General features: G+C 37.9%; 1 protein-coding gene across 1 annotated transcript in view; it reads left to right on the forward strand.

Annotated features, from left to right (window-relative positions):
- The window catches only part of LOC306865866 (ryanodine receptor 1-like), a gene marked incomplete at its 5' end in the record, with an annotated part of 54,251 nt that overhangs the window by 29,888 nt on the left and 4,670 nt on the right, over positions 1–19,693 (forward strand). The window contains 22 exons of the mRNA XM_079410691.1: positions 199–516; positions 603–843; positions 937–1,024; positions 1,146–1,238; positions 6,943–7,113; positions 7,238–7,297; positions 7,375–7,509; positions 7,689–7,801; positions 7,935–8,031; positions 8,164–8,270; positions 8,589–8,640; positions 8,840–8,932; positions 11,524–11,623; positions 11,716–11,795; positions 11,892–11,968; positions 12,054–12,127; positions 15,659–15,739; positions 16,469–16,557; positions 16,683–16,811; positions 17,043–17,147; positions 18,169–18,250; positions 18,338–19,629. Coding sequence (XP_079266817.1) covers positions 199–516; positions 603–843; positions 937–1,024; positions 1,146–1,238; positions 6,943–7,113; positions 7,238–7,297; positions 7,375–7,509; positions 7,689–7,801; positions 7,935–8,031; positions 8,164–8,270; positions 8,589–8,640; positions 8,840–8,932; positions 11,524–11,623; positions 11,716–11,795; positions 11,892–11,968; positions 12,054–12,127; positions 15,659–15,739; positions 16,469–16,557; positions 16,683–16,811; positions 17,043–17,147; positions 18,169–18,250; positions 18,338–19,629 — 3,677 coding nt within the window. The remainder of the gene's footprint in view (positions 1–198; positions 517–602; positions 844–936; positions 1,025–1,145; positions 1,239–6,942; positions 7,114–7,237; positions 7,298–7,374; positions 7,510–7,688; positions 7,802–7,934; positions 8,032–8,163; positions 8,271–8,588; positions 8,641–8,839; positions 8,933–11,523; positions 11,624–11,715; positions 11,796–11,891; positions 11,969–12,053; positions 12,128–15,658; positions 15,740–16,468; positions 16,558–16,682; positions 16,812–17,042; positions 17,148–18,168; positions 18,251–18,337; positions 19,630–19,693) is intronic.

The raw sequence follows: 19,693 nt of genomic DNA on the forward strand, positions 1-19,693 counted from the left end.
AAAGTGCTGTTCTTTTTATTTGGTAAAACATGAATGTGTTGAAACGGCTAATAATAAAATGCTACATTCTGTAGTTTTGTCTAATATTCATCAGCCAACAGAGCAATTTTGTCTTTACTGTTCCAATACTTATGGAGGCCACTGTATATATCCATTTCTGTATTTGTTTCTGACTTTTATTCTTCCTTTAATCTACAGTCCTGGGCCTTCCGAGCTACGTCAATGAGCTGTGTGACATTCCTGAGCTAGACATATTATTGAAAGAGATTGGGGACCTTGCTGAATCGGGGGCTCGCTACACTGAAATGCCTCATGTGATCGAGGTCACCCTGCCCATGCTGTGTAACTACCTGCCACGCTGGTGGGAGAGAGGAGTGGAGATTTTTGCCGAATTGGAGGGTAAGCTGTGTACAGACGTCACCTCCGATCATCTTAACCAGCTCCTGGGAAGTATCATGAAAATTGTGGTCAACAACTTGGGAATTGACGAAGCTTCCTGGATGAAGAGGCTTGCGGGTACCAGAAGTTGATGTTCTCAAGTCTGTGTTTGTATTTTAGGTTCAGTACCTGATCTTCAACATAATATCCTTGTCTTGATCCAGTGTTCTCCCAGCCTATTGTGAGCCGAGCCAAACCAGAGATGCTCAAATCCCATTTCATTCCCACCACGGAGAAGCTGAAGAAACGTACAGCTAAAGTAGTGGCTGAGGAGGAGCACCTGCGTATGGAGGGGAAGTCTGAGGGGGACGAGGAGGAAGGAACTATTAGAGATGAATTTGCAGTTCTCTGTAGAGACCTGTATGCGCTGTACCCTCTTCTTATCCGCTATGTGGATAACAACAGGTATTTTGTGGTTCCTGTGTAGGTTATTATTTTTTAATTAATTAGAATAAATTTTTAGCTCTTTTGACATTTTAAATTTCGCATGGGTTTTAGAGCAAGATGGCTGACGTGTCGGGACCCAGATGCTGAGGAGCTGTTCCGTATGGTGGGAGAGGTCTTCATTTTCTGGTCCAAATCTCATGTAAGAGACAAATGTCTGACTCATCACAACACCATATCAGCAGACATGATAAATACTTTAATTGAAGCCAAAATATATGACATTCAAACACAACAACCTACAATTCTCATTCTCTCTGCAGAATTTCAAGCGAGAGGAGCAAAATTTTGTGGTGATGAATGAAATTAACAATATGTCCTTTCTCACTGCTGACAGTAAGAGCAAGATGAGCAAGGTGAGGCTCTTTGAGATGTGCAATCAATGGGATCTAGACATTCATATTTGACTAACGATTTACTTCGATATTTGTGAATTCATATATCTATATTAGTTAATACTGTATTTTGACAATTTTCCATTCATTCTTTCATTACATTTGCATAATAGTTTTTTTGTAAGTGTTACTTTAGAATGATTTCTATATTGTTTTTATTAATATTTTGAAGTTGCTTTTTCTATATATTTAGTTTTCATTTTAGTTTAGGTTTTAGTAGTTAATTTTTATTCTTTTAACGAATAAAAAATAATAAAGCTATTTAGCTTTATTTCTGTTTTAGTTTTATTACATCAGGTTAAAGTTTTGATGTTAAAATTAAAAATTTTGTTTTTTTTAACTAATATTTTTATTTAATGTCATGTTATGATGTTATTAGTAAATTTGAGACTAATTTCATCCCATACTATGTCAGTTACCAAAAACAATTTTCAGTCATTTTAGTTAACAATAGCAACACTGATTGTTAATGCTGTGAATGTAAATACTCCGATTTTTTTAAAATTGTTAATAAGCCAACAGTGAATTGTTGGTTTGGCATCAAGCTCCACATCAAAGGTAAAGTATGCTGTGCTTTCATGTGTTTTCTGAAGACGCTGCGTTTATTCTTGCTGTCACAAAGGCAAGTGCTTTTCGGATGCGTTTTACAGGATTTAGATGACAGTGTTAATGGTGTTCTCTCTCTGACTGTGCCCTGTCCTCTTTCTCATCTGGATGCTGGTGGGTTTCTAGACCGGGGACTCTGAGGTTAGCTTCTCTGAATGCACGACTGCTGTGCTACCGCATGGCACCTCACATCCGAGGGGGCATTTCATCAACCCCCCTCAACACACTGGCACTCTACACACGCATAACAGTGACTTCTCAACTGTTTGACCAGACTAGTGTCTCACACTCTCAATTACATGTTACATTTGTGGATAGACGTCATGCTAGATAGCATAATGTTTGTTGTTTTTTTCCCCCCCCAAAATGGTAGTACTCCTAATGGATCGAAGCGATACAGAATTGAAAATGTGAATTTGAAAGAATATATTAAAAGAATTATGGGTAAAATGGCTACTATGATGCAGATGAAAAGATAGGCCCTCTCAGTTTCAAGAAACATCCCATCCCCACGGACACCAGGGCCACAGGGCACCCGTCGTAATGCCAGTGTGTGAGGGGGGTGAGTCTGAATGTAGGCGTTTGATGAAAGAACTCTTTGTAGAGTCAGGCTCATGGCACTTGATTCCATGTCCGTCGCAGAGGGTCCGAGCCCCTGGAGGCCAGTGCCATCACCCTGTACAGCAGTTTGCATCTGTTGGACTGTAGTTCGGATGGGGATCTTCATACATCTCTTATCTTCCTTTTCTTTTTGTATAACGGCTGCAGGTTGGGGTCAATATTTAATCTGTTCAGGAAGTCAACTGAGACTCAGTTGCAGAAATGCACACATCAAATGATTCAAACTGTATTTCAGTTAATTTCCTAAACTGGATTCATGTGAAGGAATTTGACCTCAATTAATGTATATTTCGTCATACATCCTCCTTGACAAAGGGGCCATTTAGAGTCCATCCTCTAATGTGTGGCTACTTAATCCCCCCTTAACTAGAATTGTTGCCGTACTTGTATCCAATGGCTCACATCTCCATATCGTTCCATTTTTGTCTCCCCATCCACCCCTTTTAACCCATGACCCCTGATGCAATCAAAAGAAAATGATTGAGGTGGGATTGTGGAAAAAGGGATTACATTTGCATAATTTAGAACTAATGTAACCTCTAAAACTTGGTTTAAATTGTTCAGTTGCATTAACATAGTGGTCTACAGCTAAAAAGACAGAATAGATGGATCCTTTTATTTAGTCCAGGATTGACGTGAATATAAGACTACAAGACCCAAATCCAGACCAATACCAGAGACCTACACAAAGGCCATGTTTATTTGATTTTGAGTGGTCTTAACCCTAACGTCTACTGTATTTTCCACCTTATTTTTCCCATTAGAGGGAATATAGAGGCATATAGAGGCTTTTGAGGAACTGTTATTTGTCCATCTCTCAGGCATCATTGGATTGGATTTTTTTTAACAATTAAAACAACAACAGATTTTAGATCATAAACCTAAGCATTTACAACTCGAATTCCAGAAGTATTGGGACGTTTTTTAAATTTGAATAAAATGAAAACAAAGACTTTCAAATCACATATTTTATTCACAATAGAACATAGAGAACATAACAAATGTTTAAACGGAGAACGTTTACGCTTTTATCCACTAAATGAGCTCATTTCAAATTTGATGCCTGCTACAGGTGTCAAATTTTGGCACGGGGGCAACAAAGAAATTTTGAAAAGATTCAGCTGGGAGAACATCTAGCAACTAATTAAGTAACTGACATGAAGTCTGTAACATGATTAGCTATAAAAGGGATGTCTTAGAGAGGCAGAGTCTCTCAGAAGTAAAGATGGGCAGAGGCTCTCCAATCTGTAAAAGAATGCGTAAAAAGATTGTGGAATACGTAAAATTGCAAAGGCTTTGCAAATCTCATCATCTACAGTGCATAACATCATCAAAAGATTCAGAGAAATCTCTGTGCGTAAGGGACAAGGAAGAAGACCATTGTTGGATGCCTGTGGTCTTCGGGCCCTCAGATGTCACTGCATCACTCATCGGCATGATTCTGTCATTGACATTACTAAATGGGCCCAGGAATACTTCCAGAAAACTTCCAGAAACCACTGTCGGTAAACACAATCCGCCGTGCCAACTAAAGCTCTATCATGCAGAAAGGAAGCCATATGTGAACATGGTCCAGAATCGCAGTCGAGTCCTATGGGCCAAGGTTCATTTAAAATGGACTGTTTCAAAGTGGAAAAGTGTTCTATGGTCAGACGAGTCCAAATTTGACATTCTTGTTGGAAATCACGGACGCCGTGTCCTCCTTGCTAAAGAGCAGAGAGACCTTCCAGCCTGTCATCAGCGTTCAGTTCAAAAGCCAGCATCTCTGATGGTATGGGGGTGCATAATTGCATATGGTATGGGCAGCTTGCGTGTTTTGGAAGGCACTATGAATGCTGAAAGGTATATAAAGGTTTTAGAGCAACATATGCTCCCCTCCAGACGACGTCTATTTCAGCAGGACAATGCAAAACCACATACTGCAGATATTACAACAGCATTGCTTCGTAGTAGAAGAGTCCAGGTGCTGAACTGGCCTGCCTGCAGTCCAGATCTTTCACCTATAGAGATCATTTAACGCATCATTAAATGAAAAAAACATCAGACGACCACAAACTCTTCAGCAGCTGGAAACATATATCAGGCAAGAATGGGACCAAATTCCAACACCAAAACTCCAGTACTCCAGACCTGTAGCAGGCATCAAATTTTAAATGAGCTCATTTTGTGCATAAAAATGTAAAATTTCTGAGTTTAAACATGTTATCTAAGTTCTATTGTGAAAAAAATATTGGCTCATGTGATTTTGGAAGTCTTTTAGTTTTCATTTCATTCAAATTTAAAAAATGTCCCAACATTTCTGGAATTCGGGTTGTAATATAATCTTACTAAGACATTATTAGGATTATCCAGTGATAGCTGGAATCTATCAGAATTTCATCTGACTCTTTGCCATATAAATACCATTCCATATAAGTATAAAGACCATCTAATTTTTTGCTCAGTCTGGGCCTCTGAATAAAAGTGTGGTGTTTTTTCCTCTTTTAGTTTGAGCTCTGTATGCTGTATCATACTGTAAGAACCTTAAAAGCACTGTGTGCTGTTCTATAAACATTCTGCGTTTAGTCTAATAAAAGGTGCAGTGAAGTGCCCTTCTGTTCAAGGTTAAGTACTGCATATAATGTTGTTGGGTCCTTATACGATGACATCACAAGTGTGAACCAGGGTTTCAGCAATAGCAGGGAAGAGCATGTGGTTGTGGCTGTTATTGTTCCTCGATTTAAGTTGATCCGGAGGCACATTTGTTTTATGTTATTTCTATGGATGCCAATATTCATCAAACAAATCCAGTGTTTTGCAACTAAACACAATCTGCTTTGCAAAGAAAAACTTGACTTTCAAACAAACTCAAAGTGATTGTTACCCACTCATATTGGTCTGAAAAGGTAAAGAGGTGTTTCGGGTCTCGGGAGACTAGCAGCGCTATCTGCTGTTTTTGGAAAAGAAAGTTGCTCAATTGCATGTGTGAGAAAATCAGCCTGCACGCATTTGTGAGAAAATCAAGCCAAGTTTCCTCATAAAAAGGCAAATATGTCTCACAGTTATAGCACACAATACATATATTTGTCCATACCTCTGCATTTTCTCTCAAATAGAGTTTTGTATTTGCAAATCACTGGATTTTTTTTTATGAATATTGGCACAAAATTCGCTCCATATATTTCATGTTAAACAGTAAAGCGAAGAAATGAATCTTTGGGAGGCGTTATCTGACTGCCGAATCAACCAAGGTGTTTGATACAAAGGACAAAACAGCCTGACATAATAAATAAATGATAAACAACAAAACACATATGCAAACACATTTTTTTTTAAATATTTGTCTAAAGGTTCAGTAAACTGTTCCATTAAAAAAAAAAAAAAACAGACCATTACTTCATATGTCAGGCTTTACGAGAAAGATCAATACTCAAATTCACATTCAAACAACTACAGTGTATTCTCTCTCGCACACAATGGGTCTCATTAATGAAGCATATGCAGAACAACTTTTGTCTAAAACCATTCTTACTTAATTATTGCATTCAAATCAGTTACATAAAATGTATTTTGCTCATTTTTCTTAAATGAGGCCCAGTTTCTAAAACTGGGCGAGTGTTGGTTTGGAGAAGCAAAACTGGAGCAAACAGGATGTGTGTGATCAAGATTACTGAAATGATTACCTTTGTCTCTTGGGCTTCTTCAAGGTTGGCAACCCAAAATGAGTCAAAAGCAATCGTTTCCCCTTAGTTTTATAATTAATTCCACTGAATGTGTTTGTTACTGAGTGTGGGATTGCAGTTCCTCCTCCACCCACTGAGGCTGAGCATGTTATGACTGTGCACGTACTTGCAGACCTTTTCAGTGCACGGCGTGCATTAAACTGCACTGACACGTTACAGCACCAGCCAGCCTGTACTGCCTGCTTCTATTATGTGTCTGAGCTAAGATGATGTTGGAATTGAATGATTTTTGCCCCTTTTGATGCTGTCACCTCTCTGTTAAGTTAGTATTGAGAATTCAGCTTCAGACCTACTACAACTTGTCTTCCCCACTAAGCCCCACTGTTGTTGTCTATTTTGATAAAAAGCAACCCTGAACATTTACCCCTCCTTCCCTCTTAATGACCCTATTAATCAGAATGACTCATTTCTAAGGACTGTTCTCTAAAGAAGTCCTAACTTAAAAATAAAATCTAATGACTGAAATAATGCCTTCAAGTAAGGATGGATTGGTCTGTTTAGTTGTCTAGGTCCTGGTGAGGGAAGAGGAAGCTTTGGATTTTGCTCAATAAAATGATAGTACACTCTTGAGGTGGACGTCCATTTTGTGGTCAACAGACTCTTGTTAGCACATCATTCAATATGAAAATCGTCTCGCAAGATGCTAAGGTCTCATTGAAAGTAATTTCATGATGTCTATGTCAGTTGTCATGCTTTGAATGTTACTGTCATCTCAGGCTGGTGGCTCGGATGTGGAGCGTACCAAGAAAAAGAGACGGGGAGATCGATACTCTGTTCAAACGTCCCTCATTGTGGCGGCCCTGAAGAAAATGCTTCCCATTGGACTAAACATGTGCTCTCCTGCAGACCAGGAGCTCATTAACCTGGCCAAGACACGCTATTCTTTGGTAGTGTGGTCCTATCTATTTGTTGGTCTGTTTTAGGATGTTTTAATAAGGTTTTACATGAAAACTTTATGTTGGTCACTAAACAGATAAACTGAAGCATGTCTGTTGTGTTTTTGACCCATAGAAAGACACAAATGAGGAGGTCAGAGAGTTCTTGCAAAATAACCTGCATCTCCAGGGCAAGGTAAGTGCATGTCTGATGTTAAAGTCTTTTAAAAGTGTTGTTGCAGAAATCTGACTGCTATCTCTCTCTCTCCTCAGGTTGACAACCCATGTATGCGCTGGCAGATGGAACTTTATAAGGAAATGGCAGGAAAGGCAGAAGATGCAGATGCCCCAGAGAAAGTTGTGAAGCGGGTTCAAGAGGTCTCTGCAGTTCTCTACCACATTGAAGTGGTGAGTTTGAATTCCGAGGTCTGAAACTCCCATTTTGGTGATCACTCACCCACACTGCTGCTGTACTTCAGTATCCCACTCAAATTGCTTCAGCTGTTTGAAGTCTAGACAACATAATATCCTTTCCATATGTGGTTTAAAATCTAAAAAACGCCCTAAGACAGTTGTTATTTTCACAGACTGAACACCCTTTCAAGTCCAAAAAGATGGTTTGGCATAAACTGCTATCAAAGCAACGACGTAGAGCGGTGGTGGCATGTTTTAGAATGACTCCACTTTACAACCTGCCCAGGTGAGACAAGACAGGTCACAGTCATACAACATAAGTACATGTTTCTGCACTAGTCGGTCTGATTCATAGAATGAATTAAAGAGATAATGGTGGATTAGAGAAGTTATATAAATGCGTATTGTCTCTCTTTCAGGCATAGAGCATGTAACATGTTCCTAGATGGGTACAAGCGAAACTGGATCAAAACCGAAGGATATTCCTTTGAGGACAGAATGATTGATGACCTGTCTGTATGTGTTCCCACATGAACAAAAATGGATGCATTTTAGTGTGAAAGAAATTGGGTGGAATACATTTCCTGTTCGTTTTCTTTTTCCTTGTAGACAAATTTAGTAACAGATTTATTTTTCTCAATGGCGTAGAAAGCGATGGAGGAAGAAGAGGAGGAGGAAGAGGAAAAGGAGACAAAGCCAGACCCTCTTCATCAGCTCATCCTTCACTTTAGTCGCACAGCCCTCACCGAGAAGAGGTGAGACCTCTCCACACCTTTAAACAATTTACAGATATGTAATGAATCGGTTTAGAAGTACTCTATAATGTAGTGTTCATCAGTAATGCAACAGTCAATTATAGTTTAACAGTCATTATACAAAGAAATGTGACCACTACATACTGTGATCTAAAAATTATATTTCTAAATATGTATTTATAATCTAAAAATGATATGGTTTTTAGAATTGGTAACAAAGAAAGCAACTTTAGGATCAATTGGGCTTTAAAATGTAGACATGTTTTTACTTATTTTATTTCCTTTGATTATTTTTTCCCTGCTTCTGCTCTGTCACAGTAAACTGGACATAGATTACTTATATATGGCATATGCTGATATCATGGCTAAGGTGAGACCTCTCTGTCTTATGGTTAACATTACTCACCGATTTATTTTTAGTAATTTATTTTATATATTTAAATAATATTTATATAATAAAATTTATATATTTGATTTTAGATATTTTAATTGTTTTTAAATACATAGAAGTTTCCATCACAGGATCTCATCTGTGTAACAATCTTTGTGTCCATCTCTGGTGAATTTAGAGTTGCCACATGGGTGAAGAGGATGAGGGGGGAGAGGAGGAGGAAGAGGGGGGAGAGGAGGAGATGTCCTTTGAGGTGCGACAGACAGAGATGGTAGGGGGAGTCCGGGGGCTGGGGACGGGGAAGACACAGAAGCGGTAGACCCGATTGACCTCCAAACCATCCACTGTATCATCCATCAATTCACTCACATCCCATTTTATGTCTCTTTGTCCAGGCTGTGCTCTCTGTCTCTCCATCTGACTCCATCTAATATGTTTTATTACATTACACTGCATCATCTTTAACATGTTTGTTTTCATACAATTGACATTAAACTTTGAGCCACCTACTGAACACAAATTAATTGTATAAAATACAGTGAATACATTTAAATACAATAAATGAAATGTCAAAAACAGCAACTTATATTTTATACCAAAAGAGCAGCATTATTTGATGTGTTTAGTAGTTTAGGCTTAAGGAGATTTTTTTAAATTCTTTTTGTTGTACCATAATGTGTTTGGATTACCTAAAGCTGAGCTGCAGCATGTGCTAATTCTCTAATATGTCACAAAAATGACAGTTGATCAACAAATTTCATTGATTGGCCATGAAGTTTTTAAGTCATATAACAATACTTTAAAGTCTAACAGATAAAAATATAAAAACAGAAATTATACAGTATAACATTATGATTTCATGAGGTAATTTTGAGACCTCAGTGTGTGAAAATTCACCTGTTGCAGCTTTGATGTCCAAAAGAAGAAATATCCTCATTGTTTCTTTTTAATAATTTGTTGAATGACATTTTTTTAAAATAATTTTCTTGCTATGAGCTCTAAGATTGATGCGTCAAATGAATGTGCATTTACTTATATATGCTATTTTACTTTAAGCAGTAACAAATGATAATGTATTTGTCATCTTGTTTCTGTATGCTTTCTGTTCTTACCTTGATTTCCTTTAACTCATTCACAGTAATCATGTGAAAGTGACTCATCACTGTTTTCTCAATGTTACTGACATAGTATACTGACACACAGACTACAGTTAAAGCCAGAGCAGTCTCCTAGTCTGCACACACACAGACAGAGGAATACACAGATGCACCTATAACGAAGTGGATTGTGCACGCCATACACACACACACACACACTCAATCAGGCTGGGCATACATGTATAAACATAGGAAGAAGAAATGCACCATATATTCCACACTTTTGGGTGCTTACTTAGGTCAGGCTTACATGGGAGGGGGGTGGCATGGGTGGGATGGGAGGTTTGGGAGGGGGGTGTACTGTATTATGCATGCAGTAGTTATAAACGTATAAGCTTTATGATTTATAGAATGTTTGGCAAAGTGAGCTTTTTCCCTTTGCAGTACTGTTTACATATGTCTGTAATAAAAAAGCTTGCTTTTATTATCTGCTAATGATAACATTATGGAATTGTATTTGCTGAAGTAAAACTATAATTACAATTCCAGTTTATTTCCAAATAAGCTGATGTTTGATGATGCTGGGTTAAGGGTTACGATTATTCTACAAAGGCACTTCCCTGAGTTTACAGTTCACGTTCCAGGAGACAGAGCTGTAGATGAGTAACACCTGCATGGTTCATTGTTTCTCTGTAAGATGCAAAGCCATCAGGAGAGTTTACTGTAGTCCAACGTTTGCTCTTATAGACAAACGTGAGAAATTAGAATGACTGTCCCAAAACTAATGATGATGGAAGCATGCTAAACGAAAATGATTGAAAGAGAGAAAAGATCATTTTAGAATGTAAAAATAATAGTGCTGTCAAACGATTAATAGCATCCAAAATAAAGGTTTTTGTTTACATAATATATGTGTGTGTATTGTGTATATTTATGTATATATAAATACACTCACGTACAGCATATATTTTGAATATATTTATATCATATATAAAATATATTTAATATATAAACGTTACATATTTCTCTTAAATATATACATGCATGTGTGTGTATTTATATATACATAATAAATATACACAGTACACACATTGTGTAAACAAACTTTTATTTTTGGATGCGATTAATCCCGATTAATCGTTTGACAGCACTAAAACATAATAATCAGCAGGGCCCAAATCATTCACAAGCACTCACAATCACCCGATCTTGCCTTAACACTGTTATAATCACATTTTAACTTAAAATAAATGAATGTTCACTTTGTGTTGTATAAGATATTTAGACAAACATTTGAGAAAGTCGCTGAAAAGAATTGATGATACTGCTGAAAAGGAAGGTTGTAAATGTTAGCAGTGTTTGTGGTTGACTTGATGAAAGCCTCAGACAGTGTTTTGGGTTGCCATGACAATAACTTCATATCCTCAAAGCTGCCCTATGTCATAGTATCAGTAAAAAGCAGCTTCTAAAATTAGAAATACCCAATTAGATTGAAAATCCAAGTTTGTTTGTTTTTTCTTTGATGCAAATCTACTTTTTTTTTCATCACCCATAAGATAAGACTATTATAAATGACAAGTAGTAACTGGTCAAGATAGAAAAAAAGAACGTTATTGCTTATAAAGAAATATGATATTAGTGTTATTGTTAGATGTCTGTAGTTCAATTAGAGGGGCAGGGAGATTGAGCAGAAAGAACAGATTGTAAGAAAGGAGAAATGTTAAGGTTTTCAGACTGTTCAATTTTGCCATGTTTAACCCTATAGGAGAAAGAGATGGAAAAGCAAAGACTCCTCTACCAGCAGTCACGTCTCCACAACAGAGGGGCCGCTGAGATGGTCCTACAGATGATTAGCGCCTGCAAGGGTACATTTTCACCTCTTTTCAAGTCTTCTTTTTTTTTTAAGCTTGAGCACTTTGGTCTCCATTTATTTTAAAATTATTTTCTTTTTGTACAGGTGAGACTGGTTGCATGGTCTCTTCCACCCTAAAACTTGGTATTTCCATTCTGAATGGCGGGAACAGTGAGGTCCAACAGGTTAGATAAGAGTCATCTGCATGGAGGGATGACTTGGGCGTGAATTAGACCCTAAACTAATGCTGAGATGTAACAGCATTGGTAATTTGCTTGCAGAAAATGCTGGACTATCTGAAAGACAAGAAAGATGTGGGTTTCTTCCTCAGTGTCCAGGCTCTAATGCAGACCTGCAGGTATATTCTGATTGGGAGCTGTTGTCACCTCGAATTCATATTAGTTAAACGATTCATTAAATCAGTGTTTGTGCCTCTTTTGCAGTGTTTTGGACCTGAACGCCTTTGAGAGGCAGAATAAAGCAGAGGGTCTAGGTATGGTGTCAGAGGAGGGAACAAGTAAGTAAAATAAATGAATCTTTTTCATCAAGAATAATACCACAATATTGTCGAAACTAAGATTAGTTGAGTCCTATCAAATGTAATTTTGCAAGTATAGAGTAACTATAGCATATTGAGATTGTTGAATCCATAAACGTGTAGAATGTGTTGTTTGGCTCCAAATTTAAAGCCAAAATGAGATACAGCATCCAATTATTCAGTCATCCATCTGTAATCATACACGTTTGGTCATTCTAACATGGAAATGCACATCATTTGTTAAACAAATACATCAATTGAATAAATTAATTGTAACCATATTCTCATACAGTTTTACCATCTCCAAATTTAATAATCTAGTCTAATATGATGTCAATAAACAGATTATGATATTGGCCATGAATAATTCCCTTTTCATTCCATGTCGTCTGTTTGCCGTCAACTCACCATCCCTCTTTTTCCATAACTATACTTTTGTCCCCCATCTCTTTTCATTCTTCCTTCCTTTCACGGGCCTCAGACGTGAAGCTAGAGCGGGGTAAATAATGCCTCTGTCCCTCTATTTTTCATTTCTCTCTTGCTGTCACTGCTCTCTGTCCTTTTATCTCTTTGGAATCATTTTTGTTTGAAATTTTGCATTTTGGGTTTTGGAATTTAATATATATATACATTTTAAGTATATATATGAATCTTATCACTCAAGGATTTGTAAAAACAACTTTCAGTCACATTGCAAATGCAGATCGTAGTACAGTATATCTGAATCGCTGTACAGTTATACACTCCAACACAGAATGTGACTGAAGTGTTTTTCTTTCTCCCCTTGAGTGCTGAAACAGATCTACTGTAACTCTAGAACCCTGCCTTGTGTCTAATCTATAAAAAAAGGAGTTAAATTATATAATAAATATATGCTGCATTTTAGTTATTTAGTATAACAGGCAAAAAATATATATATTCGTAATGTTGGTTTTTGTATTGGTAAATTTAGTTTTTACATTGAAAAAGGTCTTAACATTCACATGATGGCACTAAAATGCTTAAATTGAGAATGTGTTTTGTTCCTAACAAATACATATAACTTACCAAATCCTGCCATTGGTTATGAATTAAACCATATATATGATCTAACTCTGTCTTGGCTTCACCATTTTTGCACCTAATATTACCCTATATGCCCTCCTATATTTACCCTAGCTGAGACAATGACTTGAGGTCACAATTAATCCAGTAATCAGCCATTATCAAAAACTGTAGGTTATGTTAGCGCATAGCGGTTTAGCAGTGCAGTTTAAAATTGTGAATTGTCTATGCAACAAATTAGCTGGAAGTTATTTGCAAACAGATCATTCCATGCTGAAGGCTTTGAATGAATGTGATTTTCATAAATTTAGCATTGTTTATTGACCTGCCCAAACACAGCTGAGGTTTAGGATTGCAGTAGGTCTGTCCCGCATGCTAAAGTATCGTTTACGTTAGGGTTTCATGTTGTAATTAATCCCCCTCTGTGTTTGAGCCACAGTATATGTGATTATATATCAGTGTTCTTATATATGTTCATATACAGTGGGGGAAAAAATTATTTTTATTTCATCCCCTGCTGATTTTGTACGTTTGCCCACTTACAAAGAAATGATCAGTCTATAATTTTAATGGTAGGTTTATATGAACAGTGAGAGACAGGATAACAACAGAAAAATCCAGAAAAACGCATTTCAAAAAAAGTTATAAATTGATTTGCATTTTAATAAGTGAAATAAGTATTTGATCCCCTATCAATCAGCAAGATTTCTGGCTCCCAGGTGTCTTTTATACAGGTAAGGAACTGAGATTAGGAGCACTCTCTTAAAGGGAAAGAAAGCACATGTACAGGCTCGTCTGAAGTATGCCAATGATTCAGAGGAGAACTTTGTGAAAGTGTTGTGGTCAGATGAGACCAAAATCAAGCTCTTTGGCATCAACTCAGCTTGCCGTGTTTGGAGGAGGAGGAATGCTGCTTATGACCCCAAGAACACCATCCCCAGCGTCAAACATGGAGGTGGGAACATTATACTTTGAGGGTGTTTTTCTGCTAAGGGGACAGGACAACTGCACCGCATCAAAGGGACGATGGATGGGACCATGTACCATCAGGGCCAGGGCATTGAAGCCAGTCAGGGCATTGAAAATGGGACGTGGATGGGTATTCCAGCATGCCAATTGTTAACATGTTATTTCTTCCCTACTCTGTTCCCTTATAAGAAGGTGCTTCCAGGTTAAAAATAAGGTTAGCGCATGCGCTGATTCAAAGGTGAGCGCGTGCAGGGAGAGGGGCGGAGTTGTGAAGGATTGTGAGCTGATGTGATGGCGGCAATGGATGTAATAAAGTGTTAGCTGAATAAATGTCGTGTTTTATTTAACTTAACACCAATGACCCAAAACACACGGCCAAGGCAACAAAGGAGTGGCTCAAGAAGAAGAGCATTAAGATCCTAGAGTGGCCTAGCCAGTCTCCAGACCTTAATCCCATAGAAAATCTGTAGAGGGAGCTGAAGGTTGCCACACATCAGCCTCGAAACCTTAATGACTTGGAGAGGATCTGCAAAGAGGAGTGGGACAATATCCCTCCTGAGATGTGTGCAAACCTGGTGGCCAACTACAAGAAACATTTGACCTCTGTGAATGCCAACAAGGGTTTTGCCACCAAGTACTAAGTCATGTTTTGTGAAGGGATCAAATACTTATTTGACTCATTAAAATGCAAATCGATTACTTTTTTGAAATACGTTTTTCTGGATTTTTTTTGTTGTTATTCCGTCTCACACTGTTCAAATAAACCTACCATTAAAATGATAGACTGATCATTTCTTTGTCAGTGGGCAAACGTACAAAATACTCAGGGGATCAAATAATTGTTTTCCCCACTGTATGCACATTATTGTGTATGTGTATAGTTCATGTATATGTGTTGTGTTATTTGGATAAAGTGATTTTGTAATGTGTCTCATTTTGTGCTGCTATAATTCAGTCTAAGTCAAAGAACTAGTGATTACACAAAAGGCTGTCTCATTCTACTCCCTAGTTCACAATGAAGTGAATCATTAAATTTAGCCATTTTGTACCATTTTTGTGCATTGTTATTGTAACTTTTAAAAAGAGCAGTACTATTAGGAAATATTAGTTTGTCCTCCATTTCTGGTGCTTTTCAAGGCTGTACTGACATAAGTAAATATATTGAGCAGCCTATGCTCACTGGTGTTCTCTGGGATTTAGATGGGACAATTTGGTTAGTATACGTAAAACTGAACTGGGCAGTGGAATGAAACAAAAATAACTAAATTTCCTGCTTATCTTTTACAGAAAGGGACGAAAATATTGCAGTTTTCACTAACATTATAACATGAGAGATTTGAGGTAGTTTTCCTCTAAGCTCTTTAAACAATCGCTCTCTTCCACTTACTTTTTCTTTTCAGTTCTAATCAGATTGCTGCTACACTAAACCTGTGATCAGTGTCGCAGCATGTTCACCTATATGTGATGTGTTGCCACATATTTCCTTCCTTTGCACAGGTGAGAAGGTCATGGCTGACGATGAGTTCACTTGTGATCTCTTCCGCTTTCTGCAGCTCCTCTGTGAGGGTCACAACAATGGTGGGTCCTGGATCTGCATGTACAGTAAAATGCAGTGAACATGAAAAAATGTACTGTGATTTATTGCAGTTTGGGTTAGTTCACCCCAAGATGACAATTCTGTCATTAATTACTCACCCTAATGTCGTTACAAATGCGCAAGACCTTAGTTCATCTTCAAAACACACATTAAGATATTTTTGATGAAATCCGTGAGCACTCTTGCCCTGCATAGACAGCAGTGCAACTGAAATGTTCCCAGACCCAGAAACGTAGTAAGGACATCGGTAAAATAGTCCATATGACATCAGTGGTTCCACAATTTCACAAAGCTGTGAGAATACTTTTTGTGTGCAAAGAAAACAAAAGTAACTTTATTCACAATTCTTCTCTTCCAAATCACGTATTCCACCATTATGCATAGTACCACACAACGCACGGTGTGGAGCTCCTGACGTAGAACACGCCTGCACTGCACCTTGTTTACAGATTTCATCAAACATCTTAATTTGTGTTCTGAAGATGAACGAAGGTCTTACGGGTTTGGAACCACATTTGAGTGAACTATCCCTGAAATTTCTTGAAATGAATCGTGAATTTAAACACCATCATATATTTTGAAACCTGTATACTGTTGTTTTTACTGTAAAACACAAAGAGAGAATTTGACTAGCCAAGCTTCAGGAGTTTAGGGATGTAATTGTTGTACAGATTTTATGTTTAACCATCTGTGAGTTTACTTCACTTTAGACTTCCAGAACTACCTGAGAACACAGACAGGCAGCACCACCACCATCAATGTCATTATCTGTACAGTGGATTACCTGCTTAGACTACAGGTGATGTCATTTTGACCTTGAAAACTGACTAATTTAGACATAGTTATGTACTCGCAACTGATTAAGTTTTACTTTAAATTATGATATCTGCACACTTATTGTGGGTGTTTATTTTCTCTTTCCAGGAGTCTATCAGTGACTTCTACTGGTATTACTCAGGAAAAGACATCATAGATGAACCAGGCAAGAGGAACTTCTCTAAAGCTATGACTGTGGCCAAACAGGTGTTCAACAGCCTTACTGAGTATATCCAGGTACATTACATTACTTCTTTGATCAGACATTCATATTCCATTTTTTTTATTACATTAATTTTGTTTTGGTCTCTACATGTAGCTTTTACACAACCCCTTATATGTTTGCAGAGTTGAATGATAGAATTTTCTCCTTAGGAAAATGTACTTTGAATTTTACAATGTAATTTCCTCTAAAATCATACATTTATCATATGGCTGTCATGTATTTAAGTTGTCCTCCTGTCTCAGGGTCCCTGCACAGGAAACCAGCAGTCCTTGACCCACAGTCGTCTATGGGATGCTGTGGTGGGCTTCCTGCACGTGTTTGCCCATATGATGATGAAACTGGCTCAGGTAACCCATCCGAACTTGATTCCTCTGTTGATCTACACATTTCTTGTGTTTATTCTATCTGAATGCATTAGATCACACACTTTCTCTAGCAGCAAATGTGTATAATTTCTACTAAAAGAGCTTATTTATTACTTTAGTGGCTGAAAGAAAGTGCATGGAAATTAAACTCTAGTAGTTGCTTATGTATAGTAGAAATGTTTTTAATTATTAGGTTACATGCTAAATTAAAGAGCATGTTACATTCCCTTTTCAAACTTAAATGACTAGGATGTTGGAATGTAATATTGTTTTTACTCTCAATGTTTTACTGATTAATTAAACTGTTTTTTATACACCGTATGCAGGGAAGAGTATGTATCACTCTATTTATCTATTGTAGTGATTGTATTTGAGTTTTCTACTTATTCCATTCCAGATTCCCAAATCCAGGTTGTTTGAACCCAGTTGCCAATTTCTCGTAACAGTTCTGCTAAAAAAATAAAATCTGCCAAGTATACAAACAAGTGGGTCAAACAGCCTGAGAAAATGGATGGCAGTTAACATTACCCAGAAAAACCAAGTGTTTTCAGCTTTATGTGAATTTGCTGTATTAAAAAGTGTTTTGCTTCATCTGCAGTTCTGCTTTTGGTGTGCTGTTTGATTTTTTTTTCATGATCTCTTGTGTGTATGGAGTGTTTCTCTTTCTTGTAATTAACCCCTGTTATTGTTACTGCATGCATTAACCTACATTTAAATGTAGATTTTTTTTAATTTTTTACAAAAAGGTTTTTTACATTTTCCTCAACCAATTTCTTATAAAGATGGTGATGTATTTATTTTGTGACTATACCCTTATACAGCAAGCCATACACTCAACAATAGTGATGTTGTGTTTTTTCCCCTTTTTATAAATAAATAATAAATATATTTTCTTTTAGTTTTATATATACATTTGATCATTTTTTATAAAAGCTGCTGATTTAGATTATACATGTTATGGTACAGTATATATTATACAGTATGTCATTCTGTTTTCTTGTAGGATTCCAGTCAGATTGGTCTTCTGAAAGAGTTGTTGGACCTTCAGAAAGATATGGTGGTCATGTTATTGTCTCTGCTGGAGGGTATGAAAAAAATCTTGAATTTATGTTCATCGGTTTCACATCATTCAGTCTAGACCTGATTAGCCTGTATGGCTCTGTATTTGTCAGGTAATGTTGTAAATGGCACCATTGCTCGCCAAATGGTGGACATGCTAGTGGAGTCCTCCAGCAATGTAGAAATTATCCTTAAATTCTTCGACATGTTCCTCAAGCTGAAGGACATTGTTGCATCTGATGCATTCCGTGACTATGTGACAGACCCCAGGGGTTTGATATCCAAGAAGGATTTCCAGAAAGCCATGGACAGCCAGAAGCAGTACACACCTGCAGAGATCCAATTCCTGTTGTCCTGCTCTGAGGCAGATGAGAATGAGATGATTCATTACGAGGAGTTTGCCAATCGTTTCCAAGAGCCAGCAAAAGACATTGGTTTTAACATAGCGGTGCTGCTAACCAACCTCTCTGAACATGTTCCTCATGATACCCGGTTAAAGAACTTCCTTGAACAAGCTGAGAGTGTTCTGAACTATTTCCGCCCATTCTTGGGGCGTATCGAGATAATGGGCGCCAGCAGGAAGATCGAGAGGATCTACTTTGAGATCAGTGAGGTGAATCGTAAGCAATGGGAAATGCCTCAAGTCAAAGAGTCCAAGCGGCAGTTCATATTTGACGTGGTCAACGAAGGTGGTGAATCAGAGAAGATGGAGCTTTTTGTCAACTTCTGTGAGGACACCATCTTTGAGATGAACATCGCTTCACAGATTTCAGAGCAGGATGAGGAGGAGAAAGAAGAGGATGATGAGGAGGAACCCGAAGGAGGAGGTGGTGGAGATGAAGAGGGAGGTGGAGAGGAGGGCCAGCCAGAATCAAGCTCTGCCTTTTCCGATTTCATCCAAAGCATAATGAATTTCCTGGGCATGTTTACCTTTAGGAATATTCGCAGACAGTACCGTAGGCTCAGGAAGATGACCATCAAGGAAATTGTGGTCAAGCTTGCTACCTTCCTATGGACAATCCTCATGGGCATCCTCTATTTCATTTACAGTGTGTGTAAAGGCTTTTTCCTGCTCATCTGGCATACACTTTTTGGAGGTGGTTTAGTTGAAGGGGCCAAGAACATCACCGTGACAGAGTTGCTGGCCAGCATGCCGGATCCCACGCAGGATGAGGTGCACGGAGACCTACCGGGAGAGCCAAGGGGCGGAGAAGAGCAGGATACAGGAGGGATAACAGACTCAATGGAAGTAGGAGGGGGAGAGGAGGAGGATGAGGACATCCAAGAAAAAGATGGTGGGAAGATTCCTGGTATTGATACACCTGGTGGACTTGGAGATATGGGTGACACGACCCCCGTGGAACCGCCAACTCCAGAGGGCACTCCATTACTGAAGAGGAAAATGGTATGGTGTTTATTTAGCTGGATTCCCCATGTTCCTTCACCAATTTTCTATACAAAGACTTTCA

This window comes from Barbus barbus, assembly GCF_936440315.1.
Source record: "Barbus barbus genome assembly, chromosome: 47".
Classification (NCBI taxonomy): Eukaryota; Metazoa; Chordata; class Actinopteri; order Cypriniformes; family Cyprinidae; genus Barbus; species Barbus barbus.